Source organism: Aethalodelphis obliquidens, unplaced genomic scaffold (assembly GCF_003676395.1).
Source record: "Aethalodelphis obliquidens isolate GAN/ISIS:26980383/991018 unplaced genomic scaffold, ASM367639v1 scaffold32, whole genome shotgun sequence".
In the NCBI taxonomy this organism is placed as follows: Eukaryota; Metazoa; Chordata; class Mammalia; order Artiodactyla; family Delphinidae; genus Aethalodelphis; species Aethalodelphis obliquidens.
The window spans coordinates 7,093,663-7,112,127 of NW_020837976.1; the positions used below are offsets into that span (position 1 = coordinate 7,093,663).

The 18,465-nt window shown below is 42.2% G+C and overlaps 1 protein-coding gene across 1 annotated transcript in view; it reads right to left on the reverse strand.

Moving 5' to 3' along the window:
- Positions 1-18,215, reverse strand: part of CDH2 (cadherin 2) — a 215,592-nt gene extending 197,377 nt beyond the window's left edge. The window contains exon 1 of the mRNA XM_027127659.1: positions 17,754-18,215. Within this exon, the coding sequence (XP_026983460.1) occupies positions 17,754-17,813 (60 nt within the window). The 5' untranslated portion in view covers positions 17,814-18,215. The remainder of the gene's footprint in view (positions 1-17,753) is intronic.
- Between the last annotated feature and the right edge of the window lie 250 nt (positions 18,216-18,465).

Consider the following 18,465-nt stretch of genomic DNA (forward strand, 5'->3'; position numbering starts at 1 on the left):
CCCCTGCAGCACTTGTAGGTGGGGGGCAGCACCACCTGCAACTGAGTGAGCAGGTCTGTGGAATTCTGGGGTTCCACATGGGCAACAGACAAGCCCACGGATAAAGGCCATGCCTTCCAGCCCAGATCTCACCAGAACCATGGTGAGATTCTCCTTTCCTAACTGTTGACTCTCATGGCTTCTGTTCAGAACCTGGTTCAGGGAGGAGAGGTCCCATTTATTGGGCCCCTTCAAAGACTTAGGCATTTGGTGTACGCTCTGGAGACTTTGAGAAATAATAAAAAAAGGAATCCAGTGCTGGGGAGGAAAACAGTCCCGGAGGTACTGGGGCTCTGGGCAGGGGAGGAAGGGTGCTTTCCTAGGGCCCTGCCTGTTTTTCAACTTGGTGGTTTGTAGTCTTGATTGTGCAGTGTGGTGGGTTTTTATAGTTGGGCAGGCAGCTTTTAACATCAACAGGCTTTAGTTCCTAAACCACAGGGTATTTTGATCTTGATGTGTGACCACAACTTACGCTGGTTATTCTCTAGGAAAGTGCTTGTTTACAGAGGTAGGGCCCAGAGCAAAGACGGTGGACTTCAGGGAAGGCCATGGACCAAGGAGACAGGCCACGCGGTGACCACGGCCAAATGGCAAAGGCCTTTGGGTGAGGGCCGTAGCAGCATGGCCTTGGTAAAGGTCTGAGGCAGCTCAGGACTCCTGGGGGTGCCCGTGAATGAGCAGAGACAGCTGAGGCACAGAAAAAGGGGATTATTTCAACATCTCCTGCCTAAAGACTAGTGAGCAGAACAATATTTGCTATTTTTAAATGCAGTGAACTCAAGAGCCTTGTGGAGGTTCTCACTTCAAATTATGAATGACAGGTCTAGGAGGGCGGCACTGGATTGCCTGCCTCTAATTCTGCTCTGCATTCGGAGGCCAAAGAAGGCACATCTTGGCTTCTTGTAACCTGACCACAGGCTCAAGGGCCAGCCTCCACCAAGCAGTCTGGACTGATCTTTATAAACTAAGGAGAAATCTTCCCCCGCACATGGCCTTTTTTGGCCAAAGCAACCCCACAGCAAGTGGTGAGAGACAGAAAACACCTGCTCCCAAGACAGTGCATCCCCCAGTCATCTACCCAACAGAACCCACGCTGGGGACAGTGGCGGGCTGACAGCCTCGAGGGGCTCACAGGGGAAGGCCAGGTAGAAGGTTTGAATGTGCTGGTTGCAAATCAGAATTCATCTGGGAGAGGCTCCCTGTGGGAGGTTAAATTTAGCATTCTGTATTTATCGGGGGGAGGGGGCCCACCTGTGCCTTCTGGGTTTTCTTTCAGGAAGCTGGCGTTTGAGATACTGCCACCTATGTGCAAGGTTCAGAAATACCCCCGGTGGTGATCCCCATCTTTTTGGAGGTGCCCTTCCTTCTCATCCAGCATATTCTGTCTCTGTAAGTCTCCATTTCCCCTTTGACCTCTGTGTTTAGTTCAAAGGTCACGACTTACAGACAACAGGCTTAGCCCCATTAGCATTGGGGAAAGACTCGACCAGGGAAGGTTCTTGCCACCCACGGTGAGTCCTTCCCTCAGATGTCACCTGCTTCCTATCACGGTCTTTGGGACATTTAAGAACAGGCTCTGGGGTCATAATGTCGCCTAGAAAAACTCGCCTAGGATCAGGATCGGTTTGCTTTCCAACTTTGTAGGCTGCACAGCTACAGGCATACGCAGCTTTACTGCACTCTGCAGGTATTGATTTTCTTTTTTACAAATGGAAGGTTTGTGGCAACTGTGCATTGTCAGATGACGGTTAGCATTTTTTAGCAATAAAGTCTTTTTTTTTGCTCTACGCGGGCCTCTCACTGTTGTAGCCTCTCCTGTGGCAGAGCACAGGCTCCGGATGCGCAGGCTCAGCGGCCGTGGCTCACGGGCCCAGCCGCTCCGCGGCATGTGGGATCCTCCCAGACCGGGGCACGAACCCGCGTTCCCTGCATCGGCAGGTGGACTCCCAACCACTGCGCCACCAGGGAAGCCCTGAAGTCTTTTTTGATGAAGGCATGTACATTGCGTTTGTAGACATAATGCTACTGCACACTTAAAAGACCACAGTATAGTGTACACAGAACTTTTATATGCACTAGGAAACCAAAAAGTTTGTGACTCCATTTACTACGGTATTTGCTTTATCACACTGCTCTGGAATCTAACACACAGTATTTCCGAGATGTGCCCGCGCTGCTGTGACCATCTTGCGTGCTGCATTAGGCTCGAGGATTCTTTATAAAGTAAAGCTATTGATCGTCCAGGACTTCATGAAGTTGGGAGCAAGACTGTCCTGAGAGAGTCCATCTCTCCCTCTGAGGGTGACTGCCACTCTTTGGGATGAGCACACACTTGATGGGTAAGAACATAATAAACTCAATGGTTAATGCAAACTCTGCGGAAGGCTTAGCGGAACCCTTACTCCCTCCTTCCATATAGAGCTACGTGAGCAACGTCCCACCTCCACCCACTCCCCAACCTCTGTCAACCTTTCTGGTCAGTTTGGATGAAACGACTGGGCACACAGAGCCTGGTCCCTTCCTCACCTCTTTTCTGTTGGGTGCCCAGCCTCCTTCCACAGTGCAAATGTTGCTATGCTGTAGATGACCTTAAAACAGCAGGATCCCTAGGTGGGAAGCTGGCTCTCATCCAGCACCATTAAAGATGGGAGGCGGGTGCAGGGGGAGGGGAATTAATTCAGCGACCTATGTATGTTCTACCCTCGTCCTTCTCAGTAATAAAGGTTGTATTGTGGTTCTTTATCTGCTGACTCTTTTGTCTTATTCATCCAGAACTCAGATGGATAAGAAGCACTATTTATTAGGTCTCTTCAAAGACAACAAAATTACCAACAAGGTCTCAACATTACTGAATACTCAGAGGCCAAGGCTGAAGATCAAAAAGAAGCCAGGCCAAATAACATCCTGAGACCGCCAGCAGGGCCGCAAGACCACTAGGATGGCTGGACACTGAGGGTCTGAGAGCAGACAACCAAGTCTCTTCAAGTGCTCGGTGAAGCCCAAGTCCTGGGAACAGAGAATCACATGTGCCTCTGCATTGCTGGGTGTCTACAGTTCAGGGCCAAGCCGGCTTGAGGTCGGGAAAAACGGCAATTCACGGCACTGTCAACCAATCAGTTACCTGCATCTCTTAAAATCACCACTAGGGGTGGTTTGGCCAGAGACAGAAATCACCTACTTCCACAGCAGCCTAGCCTAATACTGGCTCAGTGTTAGATTTTCCCATTCATAAGGCCAAAGGTTGCTCCCTGGAATTGAGATCCTTGAAGACTTCATTCTAGAGTCCAAATTCTCCTCCAGGCTGCAATCCTACAAAACCTTGAATAGAAAGACTTATCTTGCTCCCACTGGGTCAGCTCTTGGAGACTCCCAATGACCTGATTGTTACCAGGGCGGAAGAAATACTCAAACCCTGGGAGGTTCCTAGAGGTGTGCCTTTGGGTTAAGCCAGGCTGCATTCAGACTTTTGTAAAATGGATGATGATAATGATGCCGACTTATCTCAGGAAGCTGAGGTGAGGATTACATAAGACAATGCAGGCAGCCTGCTTGGCCTGGAACATAGTAAGCACTCCACAAATAATAGATTTAATCACGAGTGAGCTCTCCAGAAGGCTCACACTCCTTGGAAAGATACTATACAAACCATGACTGGAAACGTTAGGCAAAGAGAATGGGCAACAAATAGCAAGGCCAAGCTACAGACGAGTTACAAACTTCATTCCATGGACTAGGGCTCTGCAGACACCGCAAGGAAGACGAAAGGCCGGAACATATATAAAAACAATCTCCATCGTGTTAGTAACCAAAAGAATACAAATTGAAACCAAAAAGAGATACCATTATGCAGTCCACCAGGTCGTTAAAAACGCTAAAGCTTAACTAGAGTATGTATACTAAGATTATGAAAAAAGAAAAGTATGTACGTGGTGCTGGTGGAGCAGCTGGAGAACAACTCTTGCAGTAGCTGGTAAAGAAGAACAGGCACATAACTTGTAACCCAGCAATCCTACTCCTTGGGACATACCCCAGAGCAGACCAGCATTCCATCACTGGGAGCTTGCTGGAGATGTACTGAATCAGGAGCTCAGGGGATCGTGCCAGGAATCTGTTTAACAAGCTTTAGGTGATTTTTATATAAGCTAAAATTTGGGAAATGCAGCCCTAGAGTATCCCTGGCACTTACGACCAGGTGGCATGTACAGGAATGTCTGCAGCAGCAAAATTCTGAAACCAGACACACAGTCCATCAGCAATAAACTGAGTAAGTAAATTGTACCGTATTTATAGCATGCAGTGCTCTAGAGCAGTGAAAATGCATACATTATAGCTACACGACTCAGTTGAATGAATCTTATGGACATAATACTGAGAAGAAGGAATCACAAAAAATATATTTTATATATATATATATATATACACACACACATTTGTGTATATATACACACATATACATACATACACACGTATACATGGTACATTTACACATATATGCATGATATATACACATTTATATAAACATCTCTATATATACATTTACACATATATAAAAGGAATATATACATAGATGATAAAACTGTAAGGAAAATCGATGAATAATTATCACAAAAATGAAGATAACGGTTACGTCTGGGAGGAAGGAGGGAAATGGGAACAGTACTCTGGAGACTTTCAAGGCACTGGTAATATTCTATTTCTCAAGATGTCTGGTAGTTGTATGGACATATTTTGTAAACTTTAATTATTGTTTAAACTGCATATATGCTTTATATACTCCTCTACATGTACCACATTTTACAATGGAAAAAGCTGTTTTAAAAAGTCTATCCTGCCTTAATTTTTTTACCTACATTCAAATAAATATCAAACCTAGGAACACAGGCTCCGACATCAGGCTGCTGGCATTTGAATCCTAGCTCCATCACTTAACAAAATAACTTTGGGCACCTCAGTTTAACCTATCTGTACTTTGGTGTCCTCATACGTAATTGAGTAAAATTTTTTTGCAAATTAAATGAGTTAATAAATGTAAAGTACTTTGAACAGTGCCCGCACATAGTAATTACTCAAAAATAATGCAATATTATTAAGATAGAATGAAACTAAGTTAAATGTAACATTTCTTGCATCTAATCATCAATAAATCATCAACATCTACAAGAACAATGAATCTACCTTCACTGTTTTTGCAGATTCTGTACTGGCATCAACCAGTATGATAAGACTACCCTCAACCCTCTCCTCTCTGCTGGGTCCTCATGATCATGTTAAAAACATTCAGAGACTAAGTAACCTACTCTGGTTGCAGGCTAGTCTCAAAACAACACACACACACACACACGCTTGTGTCCATAAAAGAACATTAAAGAATTAAATCACAGAAGCAAAGAGACAGACCTACGAAGACACCAGAATAGCTCCTGTTTGATTACCTGTAATTCCCAAATCAAATTGCTGACAGAATGACACTCCATATATATTCATCCCTTTCCCTAATTGTATCAGCCTAGACAACATCTGTTAGAATTAAAGGAGGAATGTTAAAATATGCACCCTTCAATTGTGGCTTCCACATGCCATCTAAGGGGCACTGGCAGCATTCCATGCAGAAGGACAAGTTATCCCCCTGGAACACTGAACACAGAACAGCGCTTCGAATGTACCAAGTACTCAAACTTATTCAAACAATTAAATTACCCCTTGATTATGTTTGTGTAAAACGAGGGTAATGATTATACCCCCAAATCTTCAGTTAAAGATCTTACATCTTGTTTACCATATGAAAGCACTTTTCTAAATGATGTATATACATTAACCCACCTACTCTTCCTAACAACCTTATGACAGATACTACTTATTACCCCCATTTTACAAACAGACATCCTGCGTGATAGAAACGCCACACATGCTGTCCAACTTCACACAACAGCCAAGTGTCAAAACCAGGGCCCCAAACAGGTCGTCCTGCTCCAGAGCCAACATTCTTAACCATTGTGCACACTGCCTCACTAGGCAATCAGCACAATTGGAGAGAGAAAAAAGGACATCCAGAAGCCTATGGCAACCTGTACTTAATAGAGGAAGCATTTGTTTAGAAAAACCAGAAGTTTTCTTTGACAAATGACAGCTACCCACATGTTAAGACCTCCTATTTCGGGGCTTCCCTGGTGGCGCAGTGGTTGAGAGTCCACCTGCCGATGCAGGGGACACGGGTTCGTGCCCCGGTCTGGGAAGATCCCACAGGCCGCGGAGCGGCTGGGCCCGTGAGCCGTGGCTGCTGGGCCTGCGCGTCCGGAGCCTGTGCTCCGCAACGGGAGAGGCCACAACAGTGAGAGGCCCGCGTACCGCAAAAAAAAAAAAAAAAAAAGACCTCCTATTTCATACCAAATACAAAAGTAAATTTCAGATAAGCAAAATATCTCAATGTGGAAATATAAAGAGGTAAATATAATTTGATACAGCATGATGTTTGAGAAGACTGTGTTTGGAGGTGGACAGTCTCAATTTATATCTTGGCATACCCACCAAAGTAGTATTCCAGAAACACACCATATGTATATATATTTAATTTATTATATATAATTTTATTCCAATATATACAACCTACATATAATATATAATACATATTACATGTTATGTATATTATTATATATTATTTATTTTAATTATGAAGAACCAAGACTTCAGAAAATAAGATATCAGAGTCTTGACAATTCTTAACAAATCCATTACATACACAAACACTAGAAAAAGTAACCTCACTGTTTTCCAAAATGCCTTTATTCTAGGCCATAAAATGTTATAAGCTATCTACACATAATCCGTTGTTATCTACATTCAAATATACCACTATCCCCCTTTCAAACAAAGCTCCATTGAGACAGCCTCAAATAAAGGGAAAGACCATAAACCAAATCACGGATTTAATTCAGCTTCATTTACAAGGCACTTAGCTATAAATCAGATGGTAAATTAAATCAATGGTTATGCGATTCTCCCCAAATGTTCTTAGCTATCTGTCAAACAAAAAAGACAGAACTGTAAATAAAATTTAATGCTGAAAACACAAACACTGTATGTAAACAATTGCTTTTATGGTAGAAAACTATGTGTAAGGGCGGAACACAAGTGAAGTACCAATTAGATATCAATAAGCTAAAGCCACACAAGAGTACAATCTTTCTAAATATTGTGAAGTCCACTCATGTACAAACATAAATGAATGAGAGCTGCCTTGAAAAAAACCAGACCCTTGGTGGGCCATTCCCTCTGGATATGGATTCCTTAGTCCTTATCCTTATGCATGGAATCCTCCACCTAGATTCTAGCTCTACTCAACATGTATTATAAATGGAGAGAAAAGGCCCTCAGAAAGAAAGCTTGGGACAAGCATGGCGCTCCGCATCCTTCATGGCAACCTCTCAGATATTTAAAAAAGCTACACAAACACAAAAGAGGATCAACTATACCCAAAGATGCACTGACCAGCCAGAAAACTAGCAGTCTGTGGTATTATAACCCCCAACTTAACCTTTTTTAAATTAAAAACAAATCTTGATACTATGTATAAAACATAATTGATGAGAACATACTGTATAGCACAGGGAACTCTACTTAATGCACTGTGGTGACCTAGATGGGAAAGAAATCCAAAAAGGGGATAAATATATATGTATGGCTGATTCATTCTGCTGTACAGTAGAAACTAACACAACATTGCAAAGCAACTATACTCCAATAAAAATTAATTAAAAACAAATCTGGGTAGGACCTCATTGAGAAGTGGGTCACTAGGAAGCTCAGAGAAGGTATTAAGAAGCATCACTGAAAAGATTAGTCTTAACACCCAAACCTTCTGCTTTAAGACTTCAAGTCAAAAAGATATTTAGTGCTTTGTCTCCATCCTCCTTCTGATATAGGGAAGCCAAGAAAAGCTATACCTTACTAAATTCCAAATGTCTTTGGTTTTTGGTGAACAATATTGCCAATTTACCAGAACTAAAGAAGAAGATATCTAGGTAGGAAAATCCACAAAAGGTGTTTCGTGGTTTGACACCATGAACACTGAAGTGACCTTTAGCTGCAATGAAACAGCCTGTTTTTATTTTTGTTTTTAACTCAGCTTTCACCCTCCTTCATCCCCCAGATCCTTCTATAGAGTCCATGAGCCTTTCCTAATTTTGTGACTATTAAAAAATATATAAGATACAAATATACAGATGATTCTACAAATTGAGTGAAAGATGCCAGCTACAAAACGGCGTACAGTGTACGACTTCATAAAGTATGGGAATAAGCTAAACTGATATATGCCATTAGAAGTCAAGTAAATAGTAACCACTGAAGAGATGGCTCAAATTGGAGAGGGTACCCCTGGGATGCTGGAATGCTGTGTCTTGACTGAGTGCTGATTAAATACTATGATCAATTAATGAACACTCAGCAGGCTATCCACTTATACGTGTACTGTCCCGTATACATTTGATACTTTCATAAAGAGTGAGTGTGTGTGTGTGTGTGTGTGTGTGTGTCTGTGTGTGTGAAATTTAAAATTTGAATTTCCTGAAATATGAGAAGCAAGACATGAGAACCCAATCTTGGAGTTGCTCTTGTGGGGGTGTATACCAAAGGAGCTGTGAAAGACTAATATTTTGGTTGCAGAGAACACACTTTTCTTTACTAACTGGACCAGAAAGCCATAAAGAATGAACTGCAGACTTTGAACTGTTGTGTTAACCAATTAAGACAACAAAAGAAAAAAAATTAAAGTAGCCACAGCCTCTGATTTATTAAAGATTTGTGTTAAGCATAGGGATTAAATCATAGCCTTTAACTTAATAAGTTTAATGTTTTTTAAGTGATTTATTTCAGAGTTCGCTTAACAGCTCCCCAACCAACTAAGAGACATTTTGTTTGCTATTATAGTCAAGCCAAGTGTATCCACCCACCAACGATACGTCAAGTTACAAACAAAATAGTTCTAGGCTTTCTGGGCAGCAAACAAATCAGCGTGTACTCAGTCACGCCACAAAACAGTCACACAAAAACCTGTTGTAGATGTGGATGTATATATTTTTAAAAGATGTCAACTGGTTTCATTTGTGGGAGAAGTAATTCGAATTACTCAAACATGGAAAATGTGCCATTAAACATTAAAATGTTTTAACACAATGACAGAATCTCTTGAATTTACTTTTATTGAAAAAACACAGTTTCAAAAAAAAAAAAAACCTAAAAAACAAAAACAACCATGCGTAGCCTGAGGCTTTCTTGGCTCTTAGAAAGTATTTTAAATTCCAGGATTCACACACAAAAAGATATTTTTTGAGTACTTACCAACACATTATTTGTTGATCAAGACAATCTGAAGAACATTATAAAACTGATTATGAATCATTTACCTAAGATTTTTTTTCTTCTTTCTCTAAGGGAACATATTAAAAAAAAAAAGAATGAAAATCTTAACCAAGCATTAAATTTTGGTTTCAGATGCCAAAATAAATCAAACTATTTAAGGTCAAAATTAAATAGAGAATGTAACTCAAAAGTTAACTACTTTACAAAAACCTTATAAACTCAGTAGTGAGGAATTGAAATTTCCCTCTAATTCGATATTCATTCCCTGAATATCATATTAAAAGGGTCCCAGCCTGGTGGAGGGAAAACACCTTGGGCCCTGCAGTCAGGCTTAACTCTGCTATAACCAGATATGGTTCTACTATGCACTCTCACAATAAATACTCAGACTGTCTGACTCCCTCTTTGATAGTCTCTAAAATGAAAATAAAACCACCTATGTTACAAGGTTATAGAAATAATTAACTGAGGTAACATGTTAATTTCCTTCCCTACAATTAAACTTATTTCATTTTTAAGGTTTAGTACTACCAGACGTTGGTTTTAAAAAAAATATTTGAAGAGGTGACAGCAAATATCTAAAGTTTCAAATAGTTTTATCTGGCATGTGTGCTCTTCTGACTTATATGAATGACCTACTGATTATTACTAAAAATAAAATAAATTGTGAAATGTCTTAGAACTGCATATGGGAAAAAAAAAACACTGAAAGGGCATTCCTTAGATTCCTTACTGGAAGCAGTAATACGAAATTCGATACTTTTTTTTTTAATGTGTGAATTGTCATTTATATTTTAACCAATTTTATTGTGGTATGATTTACATACAATAAAATGCATCCATTTTAAGAGTATAGTTCAATGAGTTTCAAAAATTATACATTCACCTAACCACCACCGTCAAGTTCTAGAGCATTCCTGTCACCCACAAAATTCCCTCATGCCCCTTTGTAACCAATCTCTTGTCTCCATCCATATCCAGCCCCAGAAACCACTAAACTATTTCCTGTCCCTACAATTTAGATTTCCCTTTGCCAGAATTTTACAAATTTTGATATTTAATGCAATAGAAGAAAGTTGAATAAACTCAAAATTTATTATAATAATGAGGATAAAGAGAGTCATTTCACATTTCTAGTTCCAATAATTTCTGGAATAATAAAGATTCCAAATTATGATCCTTTAATTTTTTTTTTTTTTTTTTTTTTTTTACTAATTCCTTAATTCACCAAAACACTGAATTATATACAGAATGGGGTGGGGAAACTCCACATGAATGTTTTAAATTATGATGGTCAAGTACAATTTTTTTAAAAACACAAAAACAAACATTAAAACTAAGACCATAAAAATATAAAACTATATGGTCGTACATAAGTATGCTACGGTCAAGTTAATTTTTAAAATTAACATAAAAAACAATATTAAAATAACAGTACGTAGGAGTACAGAAGTACACTATTATTCCAGGATTTATTTATTTATTTTTAGTATAGGTAGGTATATTTTGCAAAAGAAAATCTAAGAACAGATCATGGATCAAATACTTCTCCAAGTTACTGGATTATGAATGCCATATTATGTTTATAATAACACCTCCTTTTAAATGACTCAAGCTGTTTTAAAAGCATTACACCACGAATTCTCCCAATGCTACCTGAGAAAGTTGAATATCTTACTTAATTGAGGCTGTAGACGAAAACATCTGATTCTAATACTAAACATTCTTCTGCATCTCAAGTTCTAGGTACTAGTAAGGTCCACTTTAGGCTACCTTTTCACTATCAGAACAGGTTAAAAATTAAATATTCAATCAGTCAAGAGAATGTAAGAAATATCTTAATGGTTTAACCAACTAGTATAATCTCTCGGGCACAGATAACTCAGCACAGTGTGGTCATTCCATGATACAACATGCAAACTATCTATTACATAACTACCCATTAAATTTAGCCAATTTTCCTTGGACTTACTTATAAGCTCAGCCTGCTACGGGTTGTTCTCAACCCAACTTTAGGATGTTCTAGTGTTAGTGTATGTCATCTTCATCTTATTTCTACTCTCATTGATTTTCTGTTCTTCAGTTATAGCTTCTCTCTGTGGTCTATGTCCAATTCCTCTTCATTCAGAGGCCTTGAAATCCCACTGATGATTTTGGCTGTCCTTCCCTGAAGCTTTTCTAGGTAGATACCTAGTGATTATGCTAAAACATTAGGTGGTTTAACAATAATTTTCTTGAACTGTAAGTAGAACTAAAATGTTTTGTTCCACACAGCAGGGGTTCTCAAATCTGACTGCACATTATTCCACAATTTATTAAATCAGTCCCTACCGGACTTTCAGAGACCATCTAATCTGATCTTTTGTAATTATAAACAATGCTTCAATGCAAATCCCTGTATGTGTAAATATATACATCATGCATACATCATGAATACAGACATATCTGTAAAAATGACTAGAGAAGAACTTGCTAGGTCAAGAGGCCATATTTTTTTTAAAAAAGAACTATTATTTATTGTTAATTTACAATGTTGTGTTAGTTCAGGTATACAGCAAGGTGATTCAGTTAAACATACATACATATATATATATGTATATAAGTTCTTCTTCAGATTCTTTTCGTTAATAGGTTATTACAAGCTACTGAATATAGTTCCCTGTGCTATATATAGTAGGTCCTTGTTGTTTATCTACTTTATACATAGTAGTGTGTATATGTTAATCCCAAACTCCTAATTTATCTCTCCCCCCTTTTGCCTTTGGTAACCATAAGTTTGTTTTCTATGTCTGTGAGTCTATTTCTGTTTTGCAAATAAGTTCATTTGCATTTTTTTAGGTTCCACATATACGTGATATCATATGATATTTGTCTTTCTCTGTCTGACTTATTTCACTTCATATGATAATCTCTAGGTCCATCCAAAAGAGCTATATTCTTAATGCTGAATGATATGCTATCATATATGATAAACTATTGTCAATAGCCCTCAAAAATCATACTCTATCACTCTGAATACCTGAAAAATCTCTGCATTTCAGGTTAGTTATTAAAGTCATTCCAAAGTCTTTGAAAAGGAATCATTTTGGGATATTTTAAGCAGTCCCAAGAGTCACAGAACTAGAAAGTCCCTTAGAGATCAACTAATCCAACCAGGCCCGAGGTTTTATTATTGAGGAAAATGAGGTCAGCAGAGTTTAAGAGACTAAACTACATCTGGACCGGATTAGAACCCCAGGCTTTCTGCCCTTGACACTAGCTCTTGACCTTGACACTATGTCAGGGCAGCTCACTTGCACAGAACAAAGCTATGATACTCTTTGTGCCCAAACCACCTTGGATGACACACACAAAGTTATCAATTAACTATCAATTGACAGTTCATGCCAAATTGTGGTAAATGTTGCAGGGAACGCATGTAGATAGCAGTCCTCAACCTACGTACTGCGCATATATATGCAACCCAAGAGCCTGCCTGCTGTAAGTACAGTTGGAAGCTCAGACAAGGAAGTACACTGGGTCCTAAAGAGAGTAAGATGGAAAAACAGAGCAGTATTTACGCATAATCTAAAATAGAGCTTAAAAACTCGATTGTAACACAAATCATAATCTTTAAGTTCAAATTTTTCACAAGGTCCCATTTAGATCCTGAATTCACCTTCTGCCTACTTTAAACTCATCACTTGGTATATGCAGAAGATGTAGCTCTTACTACAATATTTATCTGTATATACTTCCTCCCTGGCATGAATAGGTTTGCTTAATTTAAAACTTATCTACATTTAGTTAAATACACAAAGACTATCATCCGCTCAAATTAACTGGCATAATTTACTGAAAAATTCAAACAAAAATAAATTTGTAGAAGGAAAAAAACAGAAATGTGAGGCGTAATGATTTGTTGGTACAAATTATGTTTCAGCTTAAAGTTCTTAACCCAACTTGAAAATAGATTCTAGAAGGTGTACTCATGGCAGATGTGAAATAATTACTCAAATAACAAAACCCAAATTCCAAATCTATCATATTTTTTAAATGGCTGATGAAATTCACCACAAGTCTGTGCAGTGCTTAAACTTGATTAATTTTTGTATTTGAGCCCAAAGAGCAAATTTGAATAATGTTAACTTGGGCAAACCCATAGAAAGTACATACAAACACTACACTTCTTAAATAACAGCTGATTTTTTTTTTAAATCACTCTTCTAACTTGAGACTATCCCTTTGAAAACACGATGGGGATGAGGATTTTTTTGAAGGCGTTTTAAAGCAAGATTAACTGTTGCTTTAAGTCCTGACATTTCACAATTAATAACCCTAAAGCTTAATGAGGCGCAACAGATTTAAGAATTGAAGATTTTTTAATGAAAACGGAAATTAAGGACAGTTTGGTGCAATACACTGTCACCAAAATAATCTGTTCCAAGAAGAATTGAGTCTCTACACGTAAAAAATACAAACTATCTAAAAGAATTTCCCCTTAAAATCTCAGTTCAAACTTTTAGAAGAAGGTCAGGGTAGACTCTGATGAAGGTATGAAAGTCTACTTTGTAAGTAAATTTTGAACTTGCAATTAAGGCCTAAAAAATTATATATAATTTTAATTTATGTATATAATTTTAAAATATGTTTATAATATTTTAGGATACACAAATTATTTTTCAAATCACCCCTAGAACATGTGCAATGCACCACTTGTTAGTCATGGCCACATGCCACAAGTTTAAAAAAGGGCAGAGACGCATAAGTGGAATAAACTGTGAACACCAACTATGTTAATTCTTAATTTCATAGGAACTTGTTACAAAGCTGTTGAAAATCAAATAAACATGGTGAATACATATATGGTCTATACTTAAAATGATTATTGTATCCTAGATTTTCCACATTCTAAAACAAAGCTTTTTTTTACATTTCACGTGTTGAATATTAATGCCTTGAACGTCTATACTTAATAGGTGAAAATCACATATGGTTTGTGCATCTTTTTTCATACATCCTCATCCAGGGTTGAAAGCAGAACCAAGGCAATAAGACTAAGAATCTAGAATATCTGTGAATCTTAAGGAGGTGTCCTTGATTCTTCATAACCCATACAAACATATTTAAATTAGAACAATGCAGCTATGCAATTAAAATGTGAACTAGAAAAACAAAGCAGGCTTCTAATCTATTCATTACTGGATGGGTAGTAAAAGTAAAATTGGTTTTTATTCCTGATGATAAATCTATTTAAGGATTTGAAAGTCACTTGTATAATTTAAAAGGAAAGCTTGTCATAACTTTGTGATATCCCTTGATCAGTGAAGTTTAATGCTCAAATTCTGCTTTTTTTAAAAACAGGACGATGCTAATGCCTCAAGCTAAAATGAGGAAGAATAGAGAAAATCTTAAACCTGAATATCATAATATGCAAAATTGACTAGAATTATGTAAATCTAGGTAACAGAATAACTCAACTAGTAAAGATTCTCTCAAAGTGAAAAAAGTGTTCCAAGTAAAAGAACACTTCAGTTAATTAAAGGGATAAAGTCCTTTTGAATATTCAATTATTCTTCTTTAACTGGTCTGAAAAAAATAAGGCGGCTCCGTTATCTACACTAACAACCTACTCATTCTCTTTTCTAAAACTCATGACTCCTTAGTCTGGCCTGAAAACAAATGAACAAACAAACAAACAAAAACCTAGACTTTTAATAGCAGATGACTGCAGAGGGGCCATTTTCACCTTGCGGATAGATCTGTGTTATTCTGGTGTGTAAATCAGACCATTAGCACAAAGTCATTTCCAATCTCAGTGTGTACAATCCACAAGGTGCACTTAACCCTAAAACTCGTGTTGCATAAACTGCTCTGCTTCCACTTCTAATGACCTTGCAAACCACTCAATGTTATTGCTCGACTCGAACCCGTGAATAACCCAAACTTGATGACAAAGTTTTAATCTCCCCTTTCCTCGAGGTTTATAAAAGTCAACAAGACATTGGCTTGGAAGAAACTGAGAAAGAACATACAATGGAAAAGGGAAGGGCGTGATTTGACGTTTATAAATGATGTATTTTAAAAATGCTTAAGGAAATAAAAGAAAATGACCTACAAAATCCACACCTGGTTTCAAGGCAGATGACTCAAAGAGGAAATGAGATTGCTCCAGTGGTACACACTTTAGTCCCATGTTATTAGCGACCAACAAACGTCTCCTCCTGTCCTAACTTCACTGCACAGTATTCAATTAAAACTTACTTTCAGATCAAAAAGTTGGTGAGCATACCATCCACTGCTGGACTCACACTCTTAGGACTTATTATAAGTTGCCTGTAAATAAGTCAGACCATGCCATGATATCCAAAACATAATGTTTTTTAAAGTGAGATTTGTTTAATCTATGACATATTTGTTTTAAAAAAACCTGATGTCCACAGGGTTAAGTTTATCTTGCTTTCCCCTTAACTTCAAACACTTGAAGTAGCACTTTTCTCCTTCTTCCCCATTCAGCCTAACCTCTTCAATAAACCCCATTTTAAAAGAAGAAACAATAAATGAAGTGACAGGAGGTGAAATAATGAGTGTGCGCTCCAAGAATAAAGGGCGGTTTTATAACAGGAGGTACTTTTGTTAGCAAGTGACTGGCAGGTCTCCTCCCCCAAGTTAGGAGAAATTCCATCCACTCCCCAAAAGTGCAGAGGCCAAAATGTCTAACAGTTTTGAAACCCCCGAGTCAGGAGAGAGAATGGGGACGGGGGAGGGGGAGCGGACTGGCGAATGGGGGAAGGGGAAAGAAAAAGACCAGCTGGAGATGATAAGAACAAAAGGAGAAACCCAAGAAAGGAGAAAGGAACGGCGGGACCCGGGCGGCCCGGGAGCCAGTGGGAGGGAGAAAGCCGGAAAGTAGGAGAACTGGACCCGGGGGAGGAGAGCGCGGAGCCGGCGCACCATGGACAGGGCTCGGCGCAGCCGCGGCCCACACCCCTCTAGGGGGTGGCGGGAGGGAGTGTGAGAGACCGCGGGCGCCAGCCCGATCCAGCCCCCGGCGCCCGCGGCCGGAGCGCGCCAGGCCCTGACTCACGCAGACCACAGAGAGGGACGATCCGCACCATCTGTCTCTGCCCCGGTCGCCCCGGTGGCAAAGGCACTTCCAAGCCGCGCCCGCACTTTTTGGAGCGGCCACCGGCCGGCCACTCCTAGCCGTCGGCGGTGCGCTGGGGGCCCTTCAGGCGGATTCCCCTGAAGATCCTGCCCTAAAGTGAAGGCGGACACGCCCCTCTCCCGCAGCTGCTTGGGGCCCCCGCCGCTCGCGGGGTCAGACTCGCGACCCCCGCCCGGACCCCGCCCAGCGCGGGTGTCGCAGCCGCGGCGCGTGGCGTCGCTTCACAAGACCCGACTGGCCAGCCGGGAGGGGCCTCGGTACATCCTCCGGGCGGACGCCGCGGGAAAGTTGGGCGCTCGGCCGGACTGGGGATCCGCGGCGCGGAGTGGGGAGGGAGGCTGCGACCAGTCTGGAGCAGGTGCTTCCTGCCGCGGAGGAGCCTCCCGGTACCGACTGCAGGGAAAGGCTGTCTGGCACTCTCCCGAAGGCGTGAAAAGTAAAGGCGCCCCCAGGGCGCACGCAGGGCAGAGGCAGCCGGACAGGAGAAGAATAAAAGCCGAGTAACGGAACTTCTCCCCGCCCGGCGGGATAAGGGGCGTGCGGGCCAGGGGCTGGGTGCGGAGGCGCCGACCCGCGTAGACTCTTTGGGGCTAGGGGGTGAGGTTTTCTTTTCAGGTAGGACCGACTCAAAAAAAAAAATTGTGAGGGCAGGAAAACAAAAATAAGAAGCAACTCTAAGCTGCGATAAAGACAATAGGACGGGGGAGCCCTTGGGCACCGGGAGGCGCGCGGGTGCCAGGGTGAGGTGGGGTGGAAGCAAGTCCCGTAACTAAGATACCAGAGTGAGAATTCCTACTGCAAACTCGCGACCCATCCCTGCAGAAATAAACAAACAAAAAATGGAGCAAAGTTCAATGCTAAGGGCGAGAAGCGCGGAAAACTGCAAAACCGGAGTGCTATCCTACCTCACCTTTCTGCTGCCTAGGGACACCCCCCGCCCCGCGAGCTCGCCTGACCCCGCAGGAGCAGAGGGAGCCCGCGATCGGCCCCTTCGGGACCCGCCAAGAGAGGCGCGGGAGACCGGCTGGCTCCGGCAGCCCTGCCCTTGCGCCCTGCCCAAGCCTAGTGTCTGCGCAGCTCCCGCCCGCTTGGTGCGGCAACTCCCCTCCCGGGTGCGCAGCCGGGCCCCGCAGCGGCGCGGGGAACAAAGGGACCCGGCGCCGCCCGCCCCACCCCGCCCGCGGCCCGGCCCGCGGGGACCGCCGCGTACCTGAAGCAGGGCCGCCAGCAGCGGCAGCAGGGTCCGCGGCGCTCCCACTATCCGGCACATGGAGGCGGAGAGGGGCCGAGCGAGGAGCCGGAGGCGGCGGCGGCGGCAGCAGCGGCGGCAGCACCAACAGCGGCGCGGAGAGACGGCTCCAGGCAGTTTCCACCCCCTTCCCTTCCCTCCCCACCCCACCCCCTTCGCCGCTGCTCCCCGCTCCCCGCCAATGGAGAGAGAGCTGATGACAAATAGCGGGCCGCGGAGTCCGCGGGACTCGCAACGCGAGTAATAAAACAGACCGAGAGATCAAGGAGCTGGGGAGGGGGCGGGGGAGAAGGCGGGCGTACGCGTGAGGGTGTCTCTGTGTGTGTGTGTGGGGGGGGCCGCGGTGGCAGCGCCGGCTGCTCTGCCCAAAGCGCAGCGGAAGCCAGGAGGGATGCAGGCGGCGGGGACCTTGGCCGGTGGAGGATGCGGAGGTGGAAGAAGAGCGGCTGGCACCCCCCAGGAGCTCCGCAACGCGAGGTTTCGGTCTCAGGGTTTTGCTTCCTCCGGGTCCCCTCTCCAGGGCCGCTCGGCACGACGAAGACGGCGGCGAAAGCGCCGCGGGGAGGGCGCTTCGGGCCGTGAGCGCTGCGCCCACAAAGGGCAGCTGTCCCGCCGCCCCCGCTGCGTGTGGGCTGAGGACCCTTTCTGGGCTCCCCTTTCCGGTCCCTGGGAG